At 36.4% G+C, this 25,953-nt stretch overlaps 1 protein-coding gene and 3 pseudogenes across 1 annotated transcript in view; 2 read left to right on the top strand and 2 right to left on the bottom strand.

Moving 5' to 3' along the window:
* LOC148943762 (AP-3 complex subunit beta-2-like) overlaps positions 1-25,953 on the top strand; it is a 154,052-nt gene that overhangs the window by 122,959 nt on the left and 5,140 nt on the right. Inside the window, 1 exon segment of the mRNA XM_089101231.1 lies at positions 721-946. Within this exon segment, the coding sequence (XP_088957357.1) occupies positions 721-946 (226 nt within the window).
* LOC148943765 (small nucleolar RNA U3) lies at positions 6,563-6,751 on the top strand (annotated as a pseudogene).
* On the bottom strand, positions 19,319-19,509 carry LOC148943764 (small nucleolar RNA U3; annotated as a pseudogene).
* Positions 21,611-21,691, bottom strand: LOC148943763 (small nucleolar RNA U3; annotated as a pseudogene).

The following is a 25,953-nucleotide window of genomic DNA, read 5'->3' as shown; positions in this document are numbered from 1 at the left end:
AATTTTAATGAAATAGATCTCTATTTGCAGTTGAGGAGTTTTGGTAGTAACAAGTGCGAAATTAAAAAAAAAAAAAATACAGAAAAGAATGAACATATAGCATCATACAGTTTAAAGGGATGTAGTTGTCTTTGGGGATGAATTGATTGTTCTTGTTTGAATTTTTTGGATGTAAAGCGTTTTAAAGCTTAACTTATTAGCGTATTTATTTTCACGTTCATTGGGGCAATACCAACGAAAATATGGTACTACTCTAAAATTTTCATTATTTGAAATAATCCAACAATGATTCATGAAAATCACAAGTTCTAGCTAGGGACTCGGGTATGATTCTATGGCCTAAGTTGGGTTCAGTTAGCAAAAAATGAAAAAATTAAATGAAAACGTCACAAATTTTGTTCTTTTCTTGTGTAAATCTTGCGTTCTAGGCTTTTTTTTGTTATTTCTTTTTTCTTTTATTTTCTAAAATTTTGTGTGATAAGCTGTCTTCTGCTTGGTCAGACATTCTTCCTCTGTGTTTATAAAACAGTCCATTATGCTTTAATTGAAATTGAGTTAGGGATTCAAGCTCAAGTCACTGTTTTGTATGTATCTATCGATGTTGGAGTACTACAACTCTCAATTGACCCATTCTTCACCATATACTAATTTGTTTCACCCATTCCGGTTCTCCTTTATTTTTTACCTCTGCCTTTGGTTCTACAAAACACTATTTTCTAGATTCTTCCTGTTGGTATGACCATTTGCGACTTTCCTGTGGTAAGCTCTCTTCCGCGTGGTCAGACAAGGACTGCTTTAGTTGGGATTGATTTTGGGGATTCAACTCAAGCCGCTGTTTTTGAAGTTTCTATTGGTGGTAGGACTCTAAAACTCTCAATAAAGCCCCCTATTGGCGAAACTATACGAGCAGTTACTATGTCGGAAACATATTTCTTATCACAACAAGGTAAGCCACGATATAAATATTAAAACCAATCAAAAGCCTTAAAAAAGGTTTACATAATTAGATATCAAAATTTTTAGATAGCCATTTTGTTCAACGTAGTTTAAAGTTCTGGAAATTAGGTCTTTGAGGATGACAACCCTCTCATAGCCCTCAGGACAAGGATTGTAAGTTATGCCCTGGGGGCATATAACGTTTTTATAGATAGCTTTGTCGTAGAAACTTCAAAAAGGGCTCATTCGATTAGAAAGTGAAATGGCTTGTGCCCTTTTTAATAGTCGAAAGTAATTGGAAGGCAACTAACACCCCTTCCATCCCCACCTTTTCCCCCAACACGTCCACTCAAATTTTTGAAATAGCCATTTTGTTCCACGCAGTTAAAGTTCAGGAAATTATACCTTTGAGCAGGACACTCTCCTCACAGTCTTCCGAGCAAGGGTTATAAGTTATGCCCTGGAGGCATATAAGTTTTTTTGAAATCTTTGTCGTAAAAACTTGAAAAAGGGCTCATTCAATTGGAAATTCAAACGTCTGGTGCCCTTTTTAGTAGTTGAAAGTGATTTGAGGGCAACTAGCCCCCCTTTCTCGCCCAGCTTTTTCCCAAACACATCCAATCAAAATTTTTAGATTGCCATTTTGTTTAGTGTTGTAGATTTCCAGATAGAAATTACGTTTTTGAGGAGGACAAACCCCCACAGCCCTCAGGGCAAGGGTTGTAAGCTATGCCCTGGGGGCATATAAAGTTTTTACTGAACGTGGCGTCGTATAAACTTTAAAAAGGGCTCATTCGATTGGAAATTGAAATGGCTAGTGTCCTTTTTAATAGTCTAAAGTGATTGGAAGGCAACTAACACCCCTTCCACGGCCACCATTTCCCCAAACATATCGAATCAAAATTTTTAGATAATCATTTTGTTCCACGCAGTTTAAAGTTTAGGAAATTATACCTTTGAGCAGGACACTCCCCCCACAGTCTTCAGGGCCAGGGTTATAAGTTATGCCCTAGGGGCTTATAAGGTTTTTATTGAAATATTTGTCGTAGAAACTTGAAAAAGGAATCATTCGATTTGAAATTCAAAGGGCTAGTGTCGTGTTCAATAGTCGAAATTGATTTGAGGGCCACTAACCCCCCTCCCCCGCCCACCATTTCCACCAACACCGACAATCAAAAATTTTAGATATCCCTTTTATTCAAAGCAGTTGAAAGTTTTGGAAATTAGGTCTTTAAGGATGACAATCCATCCCCCCCCCACAACCCTCAGGGCACGGGTTTTAAGTTATGCCCTGGGAGCATGTAAGATTTTTATTGACATTGATGTTGTAAAAACATCCAAAAGGGCTCTTTCAATTTAAAATTGAAAGGGTTATTGCCTTTTTAATAGTCGAAAGTGATTGAAGGGCAACTAACCCCCCTCTCACGCCCACCATTTCCCCAATCACATCCAATGACAATTTTAGAAATCCATTTTGTTCAACGTATTCGAAAGTTCTGGAAATTGGTCTTTTAGGATGATAACCCCATCAGAGCTTTCAGTGCAAGGGTTGTAAGTTATGCCCTGGGGGAATGTAAGGTTTATATAGAAAGTTGTTGTAGAAATTTCAAAGGGGGCTCATTTGATTGGAAATTGAAATTGCCCTTTTTAATAGTCGAAAGTGAGTGGAGAGTAATTAACCCCCACTCTTACGCCCTCCATTTCCCCAAACACATTCAATCAAAGTTTAGAGATAGCCATTTTGTTCAACGTAGTTTAATTTTATGTACCTTTTATATTTAAGGTTGACCCCCCCCCCCCCCCAGAGTCCCCAGGGCGAAGGTTGTAAGTTATGCCCTGGGGGCATATAAGGTTTTTAATGATAGAGACTCTAAGATAAAAACTTCAAAAGGGGCTCATTCAATTGGAAATTGAGAGGGCTAGTGCCCTTTTTAATAGTTGAAAGTGATTGGACGGTAACTAACGCCCACCATTCCGCCAAACACATCCAATCAAAATTTTCGAATAGCCTTTTTGTTCAACGATGTATAAAGTTCTCGAAACCAGTGATTTGAGTTTGACAACCCCCCCCCCCCCAGCCCTCCCGGTCATGGTTTTAAATCACCCCTTGGGGGCATATAAAGTTTTTATTGAAAGCACTTTCATTGAAAATTCAAATAGGTACATTTGATTAGAAATTGAAAAGGCTAGCGCCTTTTTTAATAGTTGATCGGAGAAAAACTAACGCCCCTCTAACGCCCACCATTTTACCAGACACAATCAATCAAAATTTTCAATACGAGCAGAAATTAACATAAGTTGGGCTCAAAACCTCTATGCCTTCCCAAGGCCAGAACATAATTTGCGCTTTACTGAAAAAAATACAAATGAATGTGCATTGTCAATTTGATATACGTATACTGATATTTAGTTATCGAAATCTTAATATTATTTGATTTATTAAAATTATAGAATTAAAAACATTTATTTTGTTTCAGTAAAGTGCAAATTATGTTCTGGTCCTGTGAAGGCATAGAGGTTTTGAGCCCAACTTTTGTTAATTTCTGCTCGTTTTCAGTTTGACTAGGTTGTTTTTTGTAATTTGTGTTCGTTTTGGGTTTGATTTATGTATCGATGCCGGTGTGCTATAGTTTCTCGCTTGGGAGATTGTTTGAGTTTAATTTTGCAAATTTTTTTTTTAATGGAGTTCTTTACTTTTCTTTGAAAAACTTTTTTTTTGGAAAAAGTTTTCTTGATTAATTTATAGTAAAGATTGATGTGGGTATAATGTATTATTTTTAGTTTTTGTTGTTGTTTAGACCAGGGCACTTCGTATCGAAGGAGTTGTCGTGGGAACTTCGAAAAGGGCTCATTCGATTGGAAATCGAAAGTGCTGGTGCCCTTTTTAATAGTCAAAAGTGATCGGAGGGCAACTAATCCCCCTTCCACTCCCTTCCTCCCAATTGCCCATTATGTTTAAAAACTAAATGTTGCCTATAGATTAAATCAAAATACACTGTGTTAATGCTAATTCCCAATAAGGCATCTCAGCAGTGTCCCAAGATCGGCTGAAGGTATTATGTTCAAACTTTCGGGGCTACTTCTGTGCTACTTCTGCTCTTAAAATTTAACCAAATCAAAATAGCGTAAATTTATCCAAGCTATCAAAGAAAGTAAAAAGATTTTTTTGCGAATGGTATCAAGTTTTCTGTTTTAGGTCAGCTAGAGGATGTATGAAACTAAATAAAACAGTGCTATTTGTTTCCAGATTCTAAAAGGGTGAGTGTTATTAAAAATTGCTGAAAATTATTCTCCATACTACAAATAGTAGGTAAAACTATTAAGTCTTTAAAAAAAGATTAGATATAAATTATTATTTTCTTTTTCCCTGAAAAGACTATGTCAATATAAAATGAACAGAATTATTAAAAAAACTTTTTCTACAAAATAAGTTTTTCAAAGAAAAGTAAAGAACACCATTAAACAAAAAATGAGCAAAAATAAAATAATCTACCAAGCGTGAAACTACCACAAATCAGCATCGATAAATATATGAACCCCAAAACGAACAGAAATTAAAATAAATAACCGAGTCAAACTAAAAAACGAGCAGAAATTAACATAAGTTGGGTGCAAAACCCCTATGCCTTCCCAAGGCCGGAACAAAATTTGCACTTTACTGAAAAAATACAAATGAATGTGCATTCTCAGTTTAATATATATATACTGATATTTAGTAATCAAAATATTAATTTTATTTGATTTATTAAAGTTATTAAAGTAAAAATGTTTATATTTTTTCAGTAAAGTGCAAATTTTGTTCTGACCTTGGGAAGGCATAGGGGTTTTGCGCCCAACGTATGTAAATTTTTGCTCATTTTGAGTTTGAATCGGTTATTTATTGTAATTTCTGTTCGTTTTCGGTTTCATTTATTTATCTTTGCTGATTTGGGGTAATTTCTCGCTTGGTAGATTATTTGATTTTATTTTTGCTCATTTTTTGTTTAATGGAGTTCTTTACTTTTCTTTGAAAAACTTATTTAGTGGAGAAACTTTTTTTAATTAATACTTTTTTATTATATATATATATATATATATATATATATATATATATATATATATATATATATATATATATATATATATATATATATATATATATATATATATATATATATATATATATATATATGCCACGCAGGGCCGTATCCAGGATTTTTGTTCAGGGGGGGTTTTTACTAATTTTTGACTTTTTTGGGGGGGATTTTTACTAATTTTTGACTCAGTTTTCAACTAATTTTACTGATTTTTACCTAGGTTTTACTAATTTTCGACTTATTTTCGAGTCGGTCAAAAATTTCGGGGGGGGGGGGTTCAAACTGGGTAACCCCCCCTCCTGGATACGGCCTTGATGCCACGGGGACTAGTTGTCCCACAGAATCAACAATTATAATAATATTATCATAAGTACAATACAATAAGATACTTAAACACTTACTATCTTCCAAGGTATTCCCAAAAATAAACGGACAGAGGTTAGCCCGAAAAATTGGTTAGTACGACCCTCGGTTCGAAAAATTGAATCTTTTATACTAAAAATCAACCACATCAATCCGGTCAATTGACGTACCTAGCCAGGAAAGCGGTCATTTCTCAAATTCCTTTCCAAGCCTCACATACAGGATGTTTTCTTTTATCTTAGTAAAAAAAAAGTGGTATTTCGTAACTTAGCAATTTATATTTTGCTTTATAAATATTTCATTTCATATTAAATTATTTCTGCTTAATTGGGTAGGTTATCACATGTCCACAAAAAAAAGACGGAAGAAAATGGTTTGAGATAGCTTAGTTTTATTTTATAATCTTTTTGGTGCCTTCTAAGTAAAAGGTCGCTAGCCGAACGTCCAAAAATAATCTTTGTCTACCGCTAGTTTCAATTAATAGCTGTATACTAAAAAAAAAGATGTATAAAAACAGCTAACTTTTGGAAAAGTAATTTCGTCATTTTCTTGTTGGAATGATGTTACCTGCGGGTTTTTGCAAATTATAACAATTATCTGTTTTTATATCTACATTAAAATACGTGGATGATTTTGCTTTCCTTGCCACTTATCGCCTTCAAGTCCGTATCTGCAGGGGGGGAGTACCCCTTCCCCAAACAAAAATCCTTGATGCGCCTTTATAGCCATAAAAGATTAATTGAAACGTGGTGGATTTTTTCCTATTCTTTTCTATAATTTAGTGTCATCCCCACTTTGCGTTCGAAATTAATAGATACATCCAGCAATTAAGACTATTTTTACTAAGGTATCCTGACACTAGCACTATTCTTATTGCATTCATTAACAATATTTATGTGTCAGTAGGTAGAATAATCGATTGTTTAGTTTGCAATTCTATTCTGGTAAGTCCCTAGTCCCTCGTAAGGAATCAATTTTTTGGGCAAAAAATCATATTTAGCATTATTCCTATTAAGCCTCAATGCGAAACTTATTTTAAGCTTATAATTAATATTTCAGAAGAATGGAAGTGTATTATAAAAACTTCTTCGGCTTGAATTGCTAATGAAACAGTTGTTGTAAGTTCATAAGACAGTAACAACCGATTTTTGCTATTTCTGTATAAACAAAAATAGGAAATTTACTTTATGATCATACTTCACAGAATTATTTCTGTAGTATGATTGCTTAGGTTTCGCTGGGAAACTGACGCTTTCACAAACCACGATGATGAGACGAAACGTCTACCTCTGAGCGGGAAACGGACTGGTTCTGGCCTACGCTGGAATCTGTTCATTGAGGAACGTTTTCAGCTGTTGACAACAGCTGAAAGTGCTTCCACTTTGTTCCTACTATATTTCTGTTCCATATTTTTGAAAATCCGACACCCGACCACAGATAATCCGACTATTTTTCCGACACCTCTGTGGTTCGAAATCCGACAAATGTCCGACTCGAACCGAAAAATATGACAAAAATCGGACTTCAAGAACGAAGCTTCTCATTTTCTACACTATTTTTAGACCTTCAGAACGGCTCAAAATGGTTTGTCAAACGTCTTCTTCTGCAAATTATTTTTGCGATTTCAGCTTGCTGTTGTGTTAGCCTGAAAAGAATGCAGTGAGTCGCCTTTCAGTTCCGCGATCTGATCCCGCTACTCCCACTTTCATCCTTTTGGCCCTTCTTTTACCACGCAGCCGCGCTAGAAATTCCTTGCGCTGACGACGCAGCTATTTGAGGTTCAGACGCCATAGACTATTAGCCAAGACACTATTTTTTCAAAACGCCGTCAACCGCTTCAAGAAGAAAAAGAAGTTGCACCGAACTTGGAATTTCAACGAAAAACCGAAATTGTGAACCAAAATCCCTCTTCTGGGCGTAAAAAAGCCTGTTTATTTTGTTTTCCATTCTATTTTACCTTCGGCTATGCCTTTTTTTCCATCGGATCAACTGGCCGAGAGCAACTTCTACTTCTTCTTGGGCTGCTGTGCGGCAATCTTGACCACGTTTTAGACAGTATTATACCTTATGGGCCTAATGGTCCAGTCCAATACAGTCTCTCTACGAAGGTGACGAACGCGGTGACGATTTCAAAAATGCTTAGCTACTCATGAGTATTCATTTATTGGAAAACTGGTATCAAAAATCAGACTATTAATGTAAACAAGTATGGTAGTTTTTGGCTATAGTTTCACATATTCAAAAGAAGAAAAAATAAACAAAACAAAAAAACTCTGCAGCTGCTGCATTGTAGAAGCATAAGAAAATGTATTTCGTTTCCGCTCTCAAGATCAGCCCGGCGATTTTTGCCGTGTCGAGACATCCGAAACAGTGGACAAGTAATGTAAAGCAGGGTTTTTGATTTTGTTTTCTTTTAGGAGAGATACTTGCAGCTTAAACATTCACTTATGCTCCTTACCCTCTTACGTCGTTCATCTGCACCTAACTTAAACTAAAGCTGCAGTTCCACTAGACTGAGCACACTCGTCTGCCGTCGCGTTTGCTCTAACACACTTGATTCGTTTTAAGAGGGGAGCATCGACCTCTAAGTCGCGGGATAAATGTTTCTTTCTTTTCATGCCAGACTTGGCCTGCATGATAGAGGTAAGGGTCACACTTTTGATCGAATTCCTATGATCTGTTTTCACGTCTTTCAACGTAGAAAAGAACCGCTCGACAACTGCGTTTGAAAACGGCAAGGTCAAAAGATACTGCACAACCACCACTATGTTGGAGAATCTCTGTGTACCATTTGACGTCTTCAAAGAAGCCATATGGAGCCAGAAATCACAGAAGTCTGTTACATCTGGAAGACCAAAGATCAGTAGACTCCGCCATTCTTTTGTAATTTGTCGTACATCCCACGATGATGCCTTATACCGCTGAAGGACCTTTTGGAGAAGAATGACAGCACCGATATCCAAAGCTTTCACAGGGTCAAGTATATCGCACAATATAAACAGTTCATCTTCAAATGAAAATCGCTGCTTGGTTTGCTTCACCGCCTCTGCATACAACTTCCGAGCACACTCATAGATGACTATAACTTCACGTTCATCTGCTCTTGTACTCGGGTCTGATTGCAAGGTCCGAAGAGACTCGTGAGCTGCAACTCCCAAGTACACATCTTCCACTGCAAGGTATTCACTCGTGTTGTCGGGGTCAAGATTCAAAGGCGAGGTTGATCTGACGTAGCTGGTCTTCATGAAATTCATGGCCAGTTTTCTCAAGAGTATCTCCACCTCTAATTTTATTTTGTGGAACAACGGTTTTTCACTTTGGAAAAGCATATTGAGATCTGTAAACAGCTCCAGTACATAGAGCTGGAATTCAAACTGAATCCGAAGCAGTGGATTCTTTAGGGCTTGCCATGCCCTGTCGTTTGCGTGAGTGGGATCTTCATTTACTAATAACTGAAAGTAGCTACAAAGTGCATCCCAATTCTGTAATAGTCGCTGAACGCACATCCGAAGTGATAGCCAACGTGTCTGACCTGGAGCAAGAACATTCAGGACTGGGGTGTCAGTAAATAGCTGATGGAGTTCAAACTCAGAGCGCCTTTTGGCACTCATGTTGAAGTGACTGTATACAGTCCGACATAGATCTTCCAGTTGCTTCGGCAATTGTTTGGAAGCATAAGAAGCCACCAAATGAATGGAATGGCTGCTGCACTTAACACACATCACAGATGGGAATTTTTCTTTGATTCTGCTGACAACGGAGTTCTCACACCCAAACATAGTATTGCAAGTGTCTGCACAGAACCCAACTCAGTTCTCCGTAGGTATCTTTTTATCTTCAAGAACTTTGCATAGCAGATTGAAAATAGTTTCTGCCTTCCCGTCGGAAAACTCAACCATATCTAGAAGGTCGACTTCTACTTCGAAATCCTTATTGCAGAACAAAACTGCACTTGCAAGTTGTTTTTTTACTGCCACATCAGTTGTCTCATCAATAATGATAGAAAAAGGCGTCAATCTCAACTGATCACACAGAACTTCATTGTAGTACGGTCCTAATGCCTGTCTGATCACATTTGTCACATTTTGCTTGCCCAGCCTAATTTTTTCAACAACAGCCTTGTGTGGTAAAGTTTTCAGAAAAGGTACAAGAGTTTCTACAAATGATAAAGGCAGATTGTTTTCGACAATGAAAGCAGCCAACTTGGCCTTTAGGCTTTCTTCTTCGTTTTTGTCTGTGGTAAGGACATGATCAATCCTTGTAGTGAGCTTTCTTGAAGCCTTTAATTTCCTTACACTTTCACTGTGTTTCGCACTCTTTTCATGTTTTCGGAGTTCGGATTTACCACAACACAAGGACTAACTACGGTGTGAACAGAAAGCCTTTTCACCAGATGACTTGTCCTTTGCAAGCCACCCTTTAAATTCAGGAACGTTCAGCCAGCTGTGTCTGACTTTGACTTTTTTCCTCTGAGCCTTCTTTCTTGGGACGGATCTTTTTTCTTCTCCCTTTCTTTTCCGCCTTTCTTCCCCACTAAGATATTCAATGTCTTTTTCAGAAGATGACGAGCTATCGGACACGATGGTACTTCCTGCAACAAGACTTGATAAGTAAAATGTAATAAGTGTATCAAGTGTAATAAGTGTAATAAGTGTAACAGTTATAGGTAACGAACTGTAAGTAAGGAGCGACCCGGCTCAACAGTAACCGAAACTCTAAAAAACGCATTTTTGAATCTAGTAGATAGATCAAAATAGCTGGGTATTTATGTTGATTTCAAATATATAAGTTTCATCAAGTTTAGTCTTACTAATCAAAAGTTACGTGCCTGACGAAATTTGGCACGATTTTCGAAAAAAGGGAGAAAGACCCCCTAAAAGCTATAGAACCTTAATGAAAATCACACCATAATATTCAGCGTATAAGATAACCCTACTGTTGAGGTTTCAAGCACCTATCTACAAAAATGGGAAATTTTGCATTTTTTGTCAGAAGAAAGATCACAGATGCGTGTTTATTTATTTATTTATTTTTTTTTTCCCAGGGGTGATCGTATCGACCCAGTGGTCCTAGAATATCGTGGGAGGCTTCGTTGGAGTGGAAATTAAAAGTTCTATTGCCCTTTTTAAGTAACCAAAAAGATCGGAGGTCAACTAGCCCCAATTCATGCTCATTTTTCCCCAAAGACACCCAATCAAAAGCTTGAGATAGCCATTTAAATCAGCATAGTTGAAAGGTCAAATCACAATGCCTTAGAAGATAAAAAAGACCCCAATAGCCTATGGGATAAAGACTGTAAGCTACACAATTTGCCCCTTGCTCAAATATAGTATTTATTATCAGGACATATACGGCATTTTTTTTTGGGGGGGGGGGGTCCACGACAAGAATTTTTTGTCTGGAGGGAAATTTCTGGGGAGAATTTCTCAGAATGAATTTTACAAGGAAGTGGGTATTTTCTGACAGGATTTGAAAAACGGTCAGAAACTAAATATAAAAAAAGCAACTCAACTGAAACTAATTAGCAACATTAAAACTTAAAACGAACAGGAATTATCCCGTATATTAGGGGGATACCCCTTCCTCCACCCTCGCTCTTTACGCTAAAGATTCACTTTTTGTCACAATTGTTTATGAAGACTGCTCAAGCCCAGGAGCAAATCTTCAGCATTTTTATTGGGGGTGGGGTGGGGGGGCAGAAGGGTCCATATCTGGATAGTCAAAGAGCATGGGATGTGTAATATTTTTTCTCCACATTATTGGGGGGGGCAACTGCCCCCCCTCCTTGCCACCCCCAAACGACGCCCCTGCTCAAACCCAAGGGTAGGTGAATTTGAAAGAGAAAAATTTTTCAAGAACCTTAAGACTTTACCGTAAATAGCGAGGGTTAAGGAAGGGGTGCTACCCTAATATTTGGAGGAAAGATCACGGATGCGTGTTTATTTGTGTTTATTTCCAGGGGTGATCGTATTGACCCAGTGGTCCTAGAATATCGTGGGAGGCCTCGTTGGAACGGAAATGAAAAGTTCTAGTGCCTTTTTTGAGTGACCAAAAAATGGAGGGCAACTAGGCCCCCTCCCACGCTCATTTATTTCCCAAAGTCACCCGATCAAAATTTTGAGATAGCCATTTTGTTCAGCATAGTCAAAAATATAATAACTATGTCTTTTAGGATGACTTAATCCTCCGAAGTCCCCGGGGGAGGGCTGAAAGTTATCAACTTTACCCAATGTTAACATTTTGTATTGGTTATTGGGAAGTATACAGACGTTTTCAGGGGGGATTTTTTCTGGTCGGGGGCGGGGGGGCGGGGTCGGGCGTTACATGGGAGGATATTTCCATGAAGGAGGTTTTCATGAGGGAAGGGACATTGCTATGAAGGGGATGCTGGATTTCCCATCATTATTAAATAAAAAGATCAGAAATTAAATAAAAAAAAGTTTTCAACTGAAAGTAAGGAGCAACATCAAAACTTAAAACGAACAGAAAATATTACGTATATGACTGGGTTCACCCCCTAGTGAATACCTCGCTCTTTAAGCCAATGATTTTTTAATACTTTCATAAGAGCTATTTATTCTAATTAACGGCCTTTGTGATTAAGGGGTCATTTTTAAAAGAATTGGTACAAAATTCGAACTTTAGCTTAAAGAGCAAGGTATTGACTAGGGGACAAACCCCCTAATATATGTATTGAAATCTATGAATATAGAAGTTCATTACGTAAGTTAATTGGTAAGTTACGTATATTTATTACTAATAAAAACGTTCGTAACTAAATTAAACAAGTTTCGAGAAAGCTATTTAACCAAATAAAAGTAAAATTAGTACACAAATTTTGTTTTAATTATTCATGTACGGTGAGCCGATATCAAAACCTGCATTAATTCAAAAACCTTCAAAAATTAAATAAAAAAACAAGTTATTTTTAACTGAAAGTAAGGAACAACGTTGAAACTTAAAGCAAACAGAAATTATTCCGTATATGAAAGGGGCTGTCCCCTGCTCAACGCCATGCTCTTTACGCTAAAGTTTTACTTTCTCATAACTCTTATTTTTTTAAACAATAAAAAACTTTAGCATAAAGAGCGGGGCACTGAGGAGGGGACAGCCCCTTTCATATACGGAATAATTTTTGTTCGTTTTAAGTTTTAACATCGTTCCTTACTTTCAGTTTAAAAAACTGTTTTTTTTAATATTTTTAATTACAGCAAAGGATCTATAAAGTATGCTTTACTTCAAAAAGAAAGAAATTCACTGTCTCTTCACTGTTGAAAGCTGGTCTTCTTAAATAAGAATTTCATTTTAACAGAGATTTTAGCAAAAGATGAACCTGTGAAGCACATTGAATATTTGTGTAGATGATATTGAATTAATCTCGTAGATGACAAGTTTGCTTTTTTCAATACAGTTTGACTTAATAATTGTAGCTTTCTTGATCTCAATATTTAAAAAAAAAGAAAAGAAAAAACGAATGTGAATGTACGATAGTCAGAGTAGCCTTAAAGGAAATAGAAACCCTCTTGACCTTTTAAACCTTCCTTGTAGGATACCCTAGTTATAGCCAGTCAGGAACTCTACTCTTTTGAGACTATTGCGCAATAGAGCTAACTTGCCTCATAAGTGGATATGCTACTACTTAGTGATAGTGAATGCCCAAAACGAGATACAGTCCCGAGAGAGCTAATTTCCACTTAGGAGAAGATCTACCAATTTTTCTCCTAAGCGGAAGTTAGCTGTGCTTGGGAATAATTTCACTTTGGGCGTTACTGACAAGAGACAGAGGTAAATTTCTACCAAATCATATTATTGAGTTAGGAATAAAGTTAATACACCATTCAATGCCTTTTTTTATGCTGATTACCAATATAATAATCATTTCTATCGGAAATGAATTTCCGCCCCCCCCCCCCAATATATGCCAATTCAGGGTTAGGTTAGGTTGTAGAAATATATACCCTGAATTGGCATATATAGGGGGGTGGGCTAAAACTCATTTCAGATAGAAATGATTACTATATTCGTAGTCAGCATAAAAAAAGGCATCGAGTGGTATATTCACTTTATGCGTAAGTCAATAATATGATTTGGTAGAAATTTACTGAGACAGATTCTCTCATTAGAGGAAGTTGCCTGGGCTGGCTGATGATCACAAAATAGTAGAGTTCCTGACTGGTTAGCTATAGCCTACTGCTCGGAGAAACTCTTTTTTTTCTCCTTTCATACCTCGGTTCCAGACACATGCAGCCCATGCAGGGTACATGTAGGCTATCCTGCTTGGTGCAGAATCCATTTATTCTGTCCTGAGTTGCCACAGTACTGATCAGGATAGCTACGATGGTTCAAGTGTGCTTTGCAGATCAGTTCTGGAAAAATTGTGGGTAATTTCTCTGTTAGAATTAAACTTGACTTCAAGAAGATTGCCAGAATTACCAGTCTTTTACCGATCTACATACATAGACCCAGACCCAACTTGCATTTTTCTTTTGAGTAGGCTATTTTGATATTTTAAAACATTCAGAACCTGTGAAGAAAATGGTGTCACTAAACCATGGTGGCCTAGCTCTCCTGTAGGCTACTATGTTGGCAATAGACTTTCTAATCTTATACTGGCATTGGAAAAAAGTCTCACCTTAACTTTCCTCAGATTTTGAAATTAACAGAAATGAAGCGCAGCATGCGTAATTTTTCAAAAATTGTGCCTTGTCAAACTGTCGCCGCTAACACTAATGACTTTCTAAAAATCCCTACTAGAATTGGCCTTCTAATTTTACTCGTTTGAAAATTCTTTTTTATTGGAGTTGGAGACTCCAGTAGTCTAGAAAAATACACAAATCCGAAAAATAGCCGTTTTTTACGGAAAATCCGACAAAATTCCGAAGTCCGACACGATGTTTTTTTGTCCGACAAGAGGGCCGAAAATCCGACAATGTCGGAAAAATCCGACAAAGTGGAAGCACTGGCTGTTGTTAATACGGCTGGGATGGGGTAGATGTTATCCGAGTGGTTGTGGAAATACTTTATGACATAATACTGGTAACTGTTCGTACCATTAATGAAAGCTAAGTATAATCGCCTATGGAACAAGCATTGACAAAATCCTCCAAAAGTGACTTCAGAAGCAAAATGCTGTACTATTTAACTGCTCCAAGCCAATCTATTCTCCTAAGTTGTACTGAATTGTGTAACTACGGTATTTAGTTACCAGGTTCGCATAGGAATGGAATCGTCCCCGGAGACGCGGACAAAGGGGCGCTTTTTTTGTGTGGAGAGGATAGGTTTTGTCAGTACTTGTTCCGTAGGTGATTATTCTTTGGAAAAAGCTAATCTAAGATTTAAATGGAATAGAGATTGATCCAAGTAGAAGATTGCTAACTTTTAAACCGCTCTTGAGCATAAAATTTTGAAACGAAAATGTGATGTAATTTTAAATAAGAAAAAAACCTTCAATGATAGACCCGCAAGCTAAAGTGTGTTACAAAAAGGTGTATAAAATTCTCCCTCTACAGGACAGCGATCTCTAAAATTCTTTGGGTTATGAATTCGAAACCTTGCAAAATAGATCTTATGCTTAAAGGAAGCACAAGAAAAGTATATTGTCACAGCTTTGCTTATTCTCAATTTATGAGGTTCCAAACATGTTTTCTAAATTAAAAGAAAAAACTCATGGACCTGGCTTAAAATTCTACTCAAATGATAGGAATTGCATTTTCAAAACTCAATACAGAGAGTAAAAATTAAAGTATGTTGATTTGTCAAAATAATACAGTACAGAATTAACATAGCATATTGGTAATACATTCCCAAACAATGTTTTTGGCCCTGGATTTATTACTGAAAGTTTCATATCCGACCCTCTTTTCGAGATAGGAAAAAGTAGCTTCTCTAGAATTTTACCATAATAAGAAAAATTTAGTTAATTGTTAAAAATAGAGTGGTAATAAGTGTATGATCTCAGTTCCTGACAGAAAAATTGTTACGGAGCTATAAATAATGCCGCAACAAGTGTTGCAGTATGCAAGATGGCGTTGAGAGTTATTTCTGTTCACGTTAGTGCTAGTTTCTGTTCTTGTAAGTTACCCACGCTGTTTGGTGTAATATAACATCTGTTTTACTTATACCGTTTCCATGGGGGAATGGGTAAATATATTTAAATATATTCATCTCAATTCCCCATGTCTCAACTGAATACGTTTAGAAGGTCCTAGAGTGCAGATTTGCCCTTTTGATGACCTGGATGAAAATAGCTTCTTCCGATCCAACATTACCTAAATATAAACTGAAAATTTGAACTAAACACCCTTAGCCATTCCTGATATATTACACGTCCACCTTTTCGACTACTTGATGCATACTCTGTCTTTTGATTTAGTTCAACATCCCCCAGCATTACCTAAGAATTCAACCTGAAATCCTCAGCCATTGCTTGGGTACTGCAAGTAGGCTCTTTTGACAACCAGGATACACATAGTGCCTTTGCTCTAGTTCAAAATCCTTCCTAACTATTTCTTTGAAATTTCAACTTAATAACCTAAGCCGTTCCTGAGATATTATACTTAAGCATTTTTGACTGTCTGGATACACATAGTACTCACTGCAAAATGTCAAGCAGGATCTGTCATAATGGCACAATTTTCGCCAGCTAAAATTTTAACAAATTAAAACTGCTTTTTAATTTAACATTACAGGTCATTGTCCATATCCAGGCAATTGCTCGATAGTCTTAGAAATTATCGATTTTTCGAAACACAAATATTGCCCTTTGTATAAATCTAGGCAGGTTTGCAGTTTTTTCTGCGAGAGCCTCAGTTTCTTGACATAAAAATATATTTGGTATCTTCCTATATTTTCCATGAAAAACATGAAATTGTGCGATATTTCACGAAACGTGAACGAACTGTTAGATATCTTAAAAAACAATAGAAATGGGTAAAAGCAAAGTTACATACAAGGAAAGATGGTATTTATCCGATATTGAAATGGGCGTCCCATGACACCCAGCATTACTTATCAATTTTAGTTATAAACGAAATATTTAGAGGAATAAACCCTTTACACACGCACTAAACGAAATATAAGGAAAAACCTAAATTATTGAACTATTTGGAAAAACATGATATTTAACTGAATAAAAATCTTATTCTGAAACCTTTATCCAAATCCCTGACATTTTGTACATTGGTTTTAAGCCCATCGTTTTTAGCGTTACTAAGACAAGAGTGTATAATGTTTATTCAAAACACTAAATGTTGTTCTCCTAACTTTACCCCTCTATTGTAAATATTATCCTTCTATTGAAGTTATTCAAATTCAAAGGGCTATATGTCGCCACCACCAACCCCTCAATGCCAAATATAAAAATAAAAGCCAGACTTAGTACGACATTACAAAAAATTATTATTTCCCCCAAAAAAAACCTACATTCCAAAACTTTATGTTTATCCCTATTTTTTACATGCTTTACTTCAACACAACGCTTTGAACGATATCAGCCCAGTAATTGATTGTGCTCGACCAAAACAATAAATTACTTGCTATTAATATTACTCTTCTATTGAAATTACTGCCCTTTCATTGTAAACATTGAATAAATAGGAGAGTCCAGACCTTGAAAGGGGAAAGCTCCTCCCCCAACCCATTCATACAAGGCAAAAAACCTAAAAAAGTCAAACTTATTGAAATACTAAGAAAATACATCATCTTCACGAAAAGATTTTTTTTTTTTAACCTTTGTCCCAATCTCTGGAATCTTTTTTTTTGCATGCTTGTCATCAACACAAATTTACGCAATCAACACGAGGGTAAACAGATAAATAGACACAGGTAAATATGAAAATAAAAGCCCCAATCTTACTTTTTCAAACACTATATTTCAACACACAGTATTTCAAACACTAAATAAACACTTTCTTGTGTTTAGCCAGTTTGAATTAAAATTATTTTCGATTACAAAAGAGAACAAAGAGAAAAAAAAACAATACAAAAATGCAGCTGCCCCAACTTGTTTTTAAGGAATGTCTTGTCTGTTACCTAAAACTGACAATTTTTGTGGGGGAACAAAGTGAAACGGAATTTTTTCCGCTTGAAAAGTGAGGAAAAATACAAACTATAAAGATAGCCGTTCATGTTTTTAGAAGAAATATTTTAAAATTGTTCAACTGAAATTATCCTATTCCACAGTAAACAGAAGTAAATTGTGTTATTATAAAAAATTAATACATTTCAAGCTATTTGTCATTCATTTCCCCTCAGACAAATATATTTAAGAGCCGAAATTGGTCATAATTGGCAATTATAATCCCTATATTTAAAAGAAAGACCTAATTTTAGTTATTATCCCATACCTGAATATTAAATGATCCGAAGAAGGAATAGAAGAGACATTTGCAGTTTCATACACTCTTCGACAAATAGCGTGGCCATCGACTACAGAAGGTGGAAGAGTAGCTACAGTCTTCGACTCCTGCATACCACGCAGCTTACCTACACAAATGAATGAAAAATTAAATTAATAATACATAAACCAGCATGACTTTAACAAGTCAATGAATATAAGTCCTGTTTTCCCTTCTGCCAACGCTTGCCACGGCAACACCTCGCACTGATTGATCGAAGGCCGGTTCGAATAGGCAAGAACACTCAAGAAACAACTCTGTACGATTGTACGAATCAATCCGGGAGGATACATCCTATGAAAGCATTTGATAATTCTTTAAAGCTGCTGTCCAACCAATGTATACAGCCCAATGATTAAACTAGTGCCATTTCGGAAAATCAATGCGATTCGCAAAATATTTAAAAAAATAGGAGCACAGTACCCATTCCCCCATGGAAACGGTATTAGTAAAACACATGTTATATTACACCAAACAGCGTGGGCAACTTACAAGAATAGAAACTAGCACTAAAGTGAACAGAAATAACTCTCAACACCATCTTGCATACAGCAACACTTCTTGCGGCATTATTTCTAGCTCCGTAACCACATTTCTGTCAGGAACTGAAATCAAGCACTTAGTACCACTCTATTTTTAACAATTAACTAAATTATTCTTATTGTGGTAAAATTCTAGAGAAGCTACTTTTTGCTATCTCGAAATGGGGTTAGGAATATGAAACTTTCAGTAATGAATCCAGGGTCAAAAACATTGTTTGTGAATGTATTACCAATATGCTATGTTAATTCTGTACTGTATTATGTTGACAAATCAACATACTTTAATTCTCATTCTCTGCATTGAGTTTTGAAAATGCGATTCCTATCATTTGAGTAGAATTTTAAGCCATATCCATGAGTTTTTTTTTATTTATTTAGAAAATATCTTTGGAACCTCATAAATTGAGAATAAGCAAAGCTGTGACAATATACTTTTCTTGTGCTTCCTTTAAGCATAAGATCTATTTTGCAAGGTTTCGAATTCATAACCCAAAGAATTTTAGAGATCGCTGTCCTGTAGAGGGAGAATTTTATACACCTTTTTGTAACACACTTTAGCTTGTGGGTCTATCATTGAAGGTTTTTTTCTTATTTAAAATTACATCACATTTTCGTTTCAAAATTTTATGCTCAAGAGCGGTTTAAAAGTTAGCAATCTTCTACTTGGATCAATCTCTATTCCATTTAAATCTTAGATTAACTTTTTCCAAAGAATAATCACCCATGGAACAAGTACTGACAAAACCTATCCTCTCCACACAAAAAAGCGCCCCTTTGTCCGCGTCTCCGGGGACGATTCCATTCCTATGCGAACCTGGTAACTAAATACCGTAGTTACACAATTCAGTACAACTTAGGAGATTAGATTGGAGAAAATAGGTATTCTAGCATTTAGCTTCTGAAGTCACTTTTGGAGGGTTTTGTCAACGCTTGTTCGGTAGGTGATAATACTTAGCTTTCATTAATGGTAAGAACAGTTACCAGTATTGTATCAAGTATTTCCGCAACCACTCGGATAACATCTACCCCATCCCAGCCGTATTAACAACAGCTGAAAATGGTCCTCAATGACCAGATTCCAGGGTAAGCCAGAACCGGTCCGTTTCCCGCTCAGAGGTAAACATTTCCACTCATCATCGTGGTTTGTGAAAGCGTCAATTTCCCAGCGAAACCTAAGCAATCAAACAGTTCGTGGTAACGAACTGTAAGTAAGGAGCGACCCGGCTCAATGGTAACCGAAACTCTAGAAAACGGGTTTTTGATACCAATAGATATATCAAAAGAATCAGATTTCAATGCTGATTTCAAATATATAACTTTCATCAAGTTTAGAGCTACCCATCAAAAGTTACGCGCCTGAGAAAATTTAGCTGATTTTCAAAAAAAGGGGGAAAGACCCCCTAAACGTTAGAGAACCTTATTGAAAATCACACCATCATATTCAGCGTATCAGAGACCCCTACTGTAGTGGTTTCAAGCTCCTATCTAAAAAAATGTGGTTTTTTGCTTTTTTTGCCAGAATAAAGATCACGGATGGGTGTTTATTTGTTTGTTTGTTTTTTTTTTTTTTTTTTTTTTTTTTTTTTTTACCATGGGTGATCGTATCGACCCAGTGGTCCTATAATATAGTTGGTGGGCTCATTTGAACGGAAAATAAAATTTATATTTCCCTTTTTAATTGACCAAAAAAAATTGAGGGCAACTAGGCCCCCTCCCACGCTTATTTTTTTACCAAAGTCACCCGATCAAAATTTTGAGATAGCCATTTTGTTCAGCATGGTCGAAAATATGATAAATATGTCTTTTGGGATGACTTAATCCCCCGAAGTACCCAGAGGGAGGGCTAAAAGATATGAACTTTACCCAATGTTAACATATAGTATTGGTTATTCGGAAGTATACAGAAGTTTTCAGGAGGTTTTTTTCTGCTAGTGGGAGGGAAGGGTGGGTCGGGGGTTATGTTGGAGGATCTGTTCATGCAGGAATTGGACTTGGAGGAAGGTAACGAGCCTGGACGGGGGCGCCGGACGTGGCATCATTATTTATTGTTGATTTGTACCTATAAAACAATTTTCAGGAAAGATGTTTTCTGGAGGGGGGGGCTAGAGGAGGGAGTGAATCTGGAGACTATTTATGTGGAGGATGTTTCTTTGGGGTAAGGGACATGTCTATGAAGGGGGTGCCGGATTTACAAGCATTATTTAAAAAAACGATCAGAAATTAAATAAAAAAAAAAACCAAGTTTTTTCAACTGAAATGTAAGAAGGAATATTAGAACTTAAAACGAACAGAAATTATAACGTATGTGAGGGGGTTCTCCCCCAACTCAAAAACACGCGCTTTACGCGACAGTTTTTTTTATTTCTTTAAAAAGAGCAATCAATTCTAATTAAACGGCATTTTTGATTCAGGGGTTTTTGAATCAAATTTTTTTTTAACTTTTTACGTGAAGAGCGTGTCATTGACTAAGGAGAGAACCCCCTCATATACGTTATAACATATAAGTAATAAAAAAAACAATAAAAAAGCAAGCGATACGGCTCAAGAGTAATCGAAACTTTTAAAAACGGAATTTTGATGTCAATAAATGTATCAAAAGAATGTGTTTATAATGCTGATTCTAAATATATAAATTTTATTAAGTTTAGTATTACTCATCAAAGGCTACAAGCCTGAGGAAATTTACTCGATTTTTTAAAGAGGGGGAAACATCCCCTACAAGTGAAAGAATTTTAATGAAAATCACAACGTCAGATTCAGCGTATCAGAAAACCCTATTACATAGGTTTCAAGCTCATATCTGCAAAAATCTGCAACTTTGAATTTTTGCCAGAAGAAAAATATACGAATATAGAAGTTAGTTACGTAAGTTAATTTGTAAAGACATTCATTTAGCAAAAGAAAAGTAAAATTTTTATGCAAATAAAAGCTGCATTAACTAAAAAACGATCAGAAATTAAATAAAAAAACAAGTTTTTTAAACTGAAAGTAAGGTGCGACATTGAAACTTAAAACGAACAGAAATTATTCCGTATATGAAAGGGGCTGTCCTCCTCAACGCCTCGCTCTTTATTCCGTATATGAAATGGGCTGTCCCTCCTCAACGCCTAGCTCTTTACGCTAAAGTTTTTTATTGTTTTAAAAAATAAAGTTGTGAGACAGAGTCAAACTTTAGCGTGAAGAGCGAGGCGTTGAGGAGGGGACAGCCCATTTCATATACGGAATAAAGAGCGAGGCGTTGAGGAGGGGACAGCCCCTTTCATATACGGAATAATTTCTGTTCGTTTTAAGTTTCAATGTCGCACCTTACTTTCAGTTTAAAAAACTTGTTTTTTTTATTTAATCATACTACAGAAATGATCCTGTGAAGTATGATCTTATTGTTATACAATTTCCTATTTTTATTTATATAGCAATAGCCAAAATCGGTTGTTACTAACTTATGAACCTACAATAACTGTTTCATTAGCAATTCAAGCCTAAGAAGTTCTTATAATATACTTCCATTCTTCTAAAATATTAATTATAAGCTTAAAATAGGTTTCGCATTGAGGCTTAATAGGAATAATGCTAAATATGATTTTTTGCCCAAAAAATTGATACCTTACGAGGGACTAGAGACTTACCAGAATTGAATTGCAAACTAAACAATCGATTATTCTATCTACTGACATATAAATATTGTTAATGAATGCAATACGAATTGTGCTAGTGTCAGGATACCTTAGTAAAAATAGTCTTAATTGCAGGATGTATCTATTAATTTCGAATGCAAAGTGGGGATGACACTAAATTATAGAAAAGAATAGGAAAAAATCCACCACGTTTCAATTAATCTTTTATGGCTATGAAGGCGCATCAAGGATTTTTGTTTGGGGGAGGGGTACTCTCCCCCCCTGCAGATACGGACTTGAAGGCGATAAGTAGCAAGGAAAGCAAAATCATCCACGTAATTTAGTGTAGATATAAAAACAGATAATTGTTATAATTTGCAAAAACCCGCAGGTAACATCATTCCAACAAGAAAATGACGAAATTACTTTTCCAAAAGTTAGCTGTTTTTATACATCTTTTTTTTTTAGTATACAGCTATTAATTGAAACTAGCGGTAGACAAAGATTATTTTTGGACGTTCGGCTAGCGACCTTTTACTTAGAAGGCACCAAAAAGATTATAAAATAAAACTAAGCAATCTCTAACTATTTTCTTCCGTCTTTTCTTTGTGGACATGTGATAACCTATACAATTAAGCAGAAATAATTTAATATAAAATGAAATATTTATAACGCAAAATACGAATTGTTAAGTTTCGAAATATCACTTTGTTTTACTGAGATAAACTAAAACATCCTTTATGTGAGGCTTAGAAAGGAAATTGAGAAATGACCGTTTTCCTGGCTAAGTACGACAACTGGCCGGATTGATGTGGTTGATTTTTAGTATAAATGATTCCATTTTTCGAACCGACGGTCGTACTAATCTATTTGTCGGGCTGACCCCTGTCCGTTTATTTTTGGGAATACCTTGGAAGATAGTAAGTGTTTAAGTAACTTATTGTATTGTACTTGATCAGAGTATTATTATAATTGTCGATTATGTGGGACAACTAGTCCCCGTGGCATCAAGGCCGTATCCAGGGGGGGGGGGGTTCCCGGTTTGAACCCCCCCCCCCCGAAATTTTTGACTGACTCGAAAATAAGTCGAAAATTAGTAAAACCTAGGTAAAAATCAGTAAAATTAGTCGAAAACTGAGTAAAAAATTAGTAACCCCCCCCCCAAAAAAAAAATTCAAAAATTAGTAAACTTAATCACCTTATATGCACCCAGAGGATAACTTACAACCCTCGCCCTGAGGGCTGGTGGGGGGGGGTTGTTATCCTCAAAGACCTAATTTCGAGAACTTTCTACTACGGTGAACAAAATGGCAATCCGAAAATTTTGATTGGATATGTTTGGGGGAGTGGTGGGCAGTTACCCTCTAATAACTGTCAACTATTACAAAGGGCACTAGCCCTCTCAGTTTCCAATTGAATGAGCCCCTTTTGAAGTTTTTACCTTAGAGTCTCTATCATTAAAAACCTTATATGCCCCCAGGGCATAACTTACAACCTTCGCCCAGGGGACTCTGGGGGGGGTTGTCCTCCTTAAATACATAATTTCCAGAACTTTCAACTACGTGGAACAAAATGGCTATCTCCAAACTTTGATTGAATGTGTTTGGGGAAATGGAGGGCGTAAGAGTGGGGGTTAATTACTCTCCACTCACTTTCGACTATTAAAAAGGGCAATTTCAATTTCCAATCAAATGAGCCCCCTTTGAAATTTCTACAACAACTTTCTGTATAAACCTTACAGGCCCCCAGGGCATTACTTAGACCCTTTGTGCTGAAAACTCTGAGGGGTCTATCATCTTAAAAGACCTAATTTTCAGTACTTTCGACTGTGTTGAAAAAAAAAACTGTATCAAAATATTGATTGTAGTTGTGTGGGAAAATCGTGGACTTGAGAGGGGGGTTAGCTGTCCTTAAATCACTTTTGAATATTAAAAGGGCAATAGCCCTTTCAATTTCAAATTTAATGAGCCCTTTTGGATGTTTTTACAACATCAATTTCAATAAAAATCTTACATGGTCCCAGGGCATAACTTAAACCCCTGGCCCTGTGGGGGGTGGGGGGGGGGATGGAGTTTCCTCCTAAAATACCTAATATCCAAAACTTTCAACTGCGTGGAACAAAATGGCTATCTAAAATTTTTGATTGAAGGTGTTTGGGGAAAAGGGCGGCGTGAGAGGGGGGTTAGTTGCCCTCCAATCACTATCGACTATTAAAAAGGGCACTAGCCCTTTGAATTTCCAATCGAATGATTCCTTTTTCAAGTTTCTACGACAAATATTTCAATAAAAACCTTATATGCCCCTAGGGCATAACTTATAACCCTGGCCCTGAAGACTGTGGAAGGAGTGTCCTGCTCAAAGGTATAATTTCTTGAACTTTAAACTGCGTGGAACAAAAAGGTTATATGAAAATTTTGAATAGATATGTTTTGGGAAATGGTGGGCTTGAAACGGGTGTTAGTTGCCTTCCAATCACTTTAGACTATTAAAAAGGGCACTAACCATTACAATTTCCTATCGAATGAGCCCTTTTTGAAGTTTCTACGACGCCACGTTCAGTAAAAACATTATATGCCCCCAGGGCATAACTTACAACCCTTACCTTGAGGGCTTTGGGGGTTTGTTCTCCTCAAAAACGTAATTTCTATCTGGAAATCTATAACACTGAACAAAATGGCAATCTAAAAATTTTGATTGGATGTGTTTGAGGAAAAGCTGGGCGAGAGAGGGGGGCTAGTTGCCCTCAAATCACTTTCAACTACTAAAAAGAGCACTAGACCTTTGAATTTCCAATCGAATGAGCCCTTTTTCAAGTTTCTACGACAAAGATTTCAATAAAAACTTATATGCCTCCAGGGCATAACTTATAACCCTTGCTCTGAAGACTGTGAGGAGAGTGTCCTGCTCAAAGGTATAATTTCCTAAACTTTAACTGCGTGGAACAAAATGGCTATTTCAAAATTTTGATTGGATGTGTTTGGGAAAAAGGTGGGGGTGGAAGGGGTGTTAGTTGCCTTCCAATTACTTTCGAATATTAAAAAGGGCACAAGCCATTTCAATTTCTAATGGAATGAGCCCTTTTTGAAGTTTCTACGACAACGCTATCTATAAAAACTTTATATGCCCCCAGGGCATAACTTACAATCCTTGTCCTGAGGGCTATGAGAGGGTTGTCAACCTCAAAGACCTATTCCCAGAACTTTAAACTACGTTGAACAAAATGGCTATCTAAAAATTTTGATATCTAATTATGTAAACCTTTTTTAAGGCTTTTGATTGGTTTTAATATTTATATCGTGGCTTTCCTTGTTGTGATAAGAAATATGTTTCCGACATAGTAACTGCTCTTATAGTTTCACCAATAGGGGGCTTTATTGAGACTTTTAGAGTCCTACCACCAATAGAAACTTCAAAAACAGCGGCTTGAGTTGAATCCCCAAAATTAATCCCAACTAAAGCAGTCCTTGTCTGACCACGCGGAAGAGAGCTTACCACAGGAAAGTCGCAAATGGTCATACCAACAGGAAGAATCTAGAAAATAGTGTTTTGTAGAACCAAAGGCAGATGTAAAATAAAAAAGAGAACCGGAATGGGTGAAACTGCGATAGCTTGAAATTGCGATTTCCATGAATCTTTGTTGGATTATTTTAAATAATGAAAATTTTAGAGTAGTACCATATTTTCGTCGGAATTGCCCCAATGAACGTGAAAATAAATACGCTTAAAACGCTTTACATCCAAAAAATTCAAACAAGAACAATCAGTTCATCCCCTAAGACAACTACATCCCTTTAAACTGTATGATGCTATCTGTTCATTCTTTTCTGTATTTTTTTTTTTTTAATATCGCACTTGCTACAACCAAAACTCCTCAACTGCAAATAGAGATCTATTTCATTATAATTGAATTCCCACGATTCCCTGATTTTTCAAAGTTATTTTCTGTTACACAAGTTTCTACTTCTTAACAACATTAAATTTACACTGTCCTTGGTACTTCAACTAATAGCCTTGAGACATAGTTCGT

The sequence above is a fragment of the Artemia sp. Qi Xiang Cuo genome, chromosome 15 (assembly GCF_049724085.1).
Source record: "Artemia sp. Qi Xiang Cuo chromosome 15, ASM4972408v1, whole genome shotgun sequence".
Classification (NCBI taxonomy): Eukaryota; Metazoa; Arthropoda; class Branchiopoda; order Anostraca; family Artemiidae; genus Artemia; species Artemia sp. Qi Xiang Cuo.
This window is presented reverse-complemented; position numbering and strand designations above follow the sequence as displayed.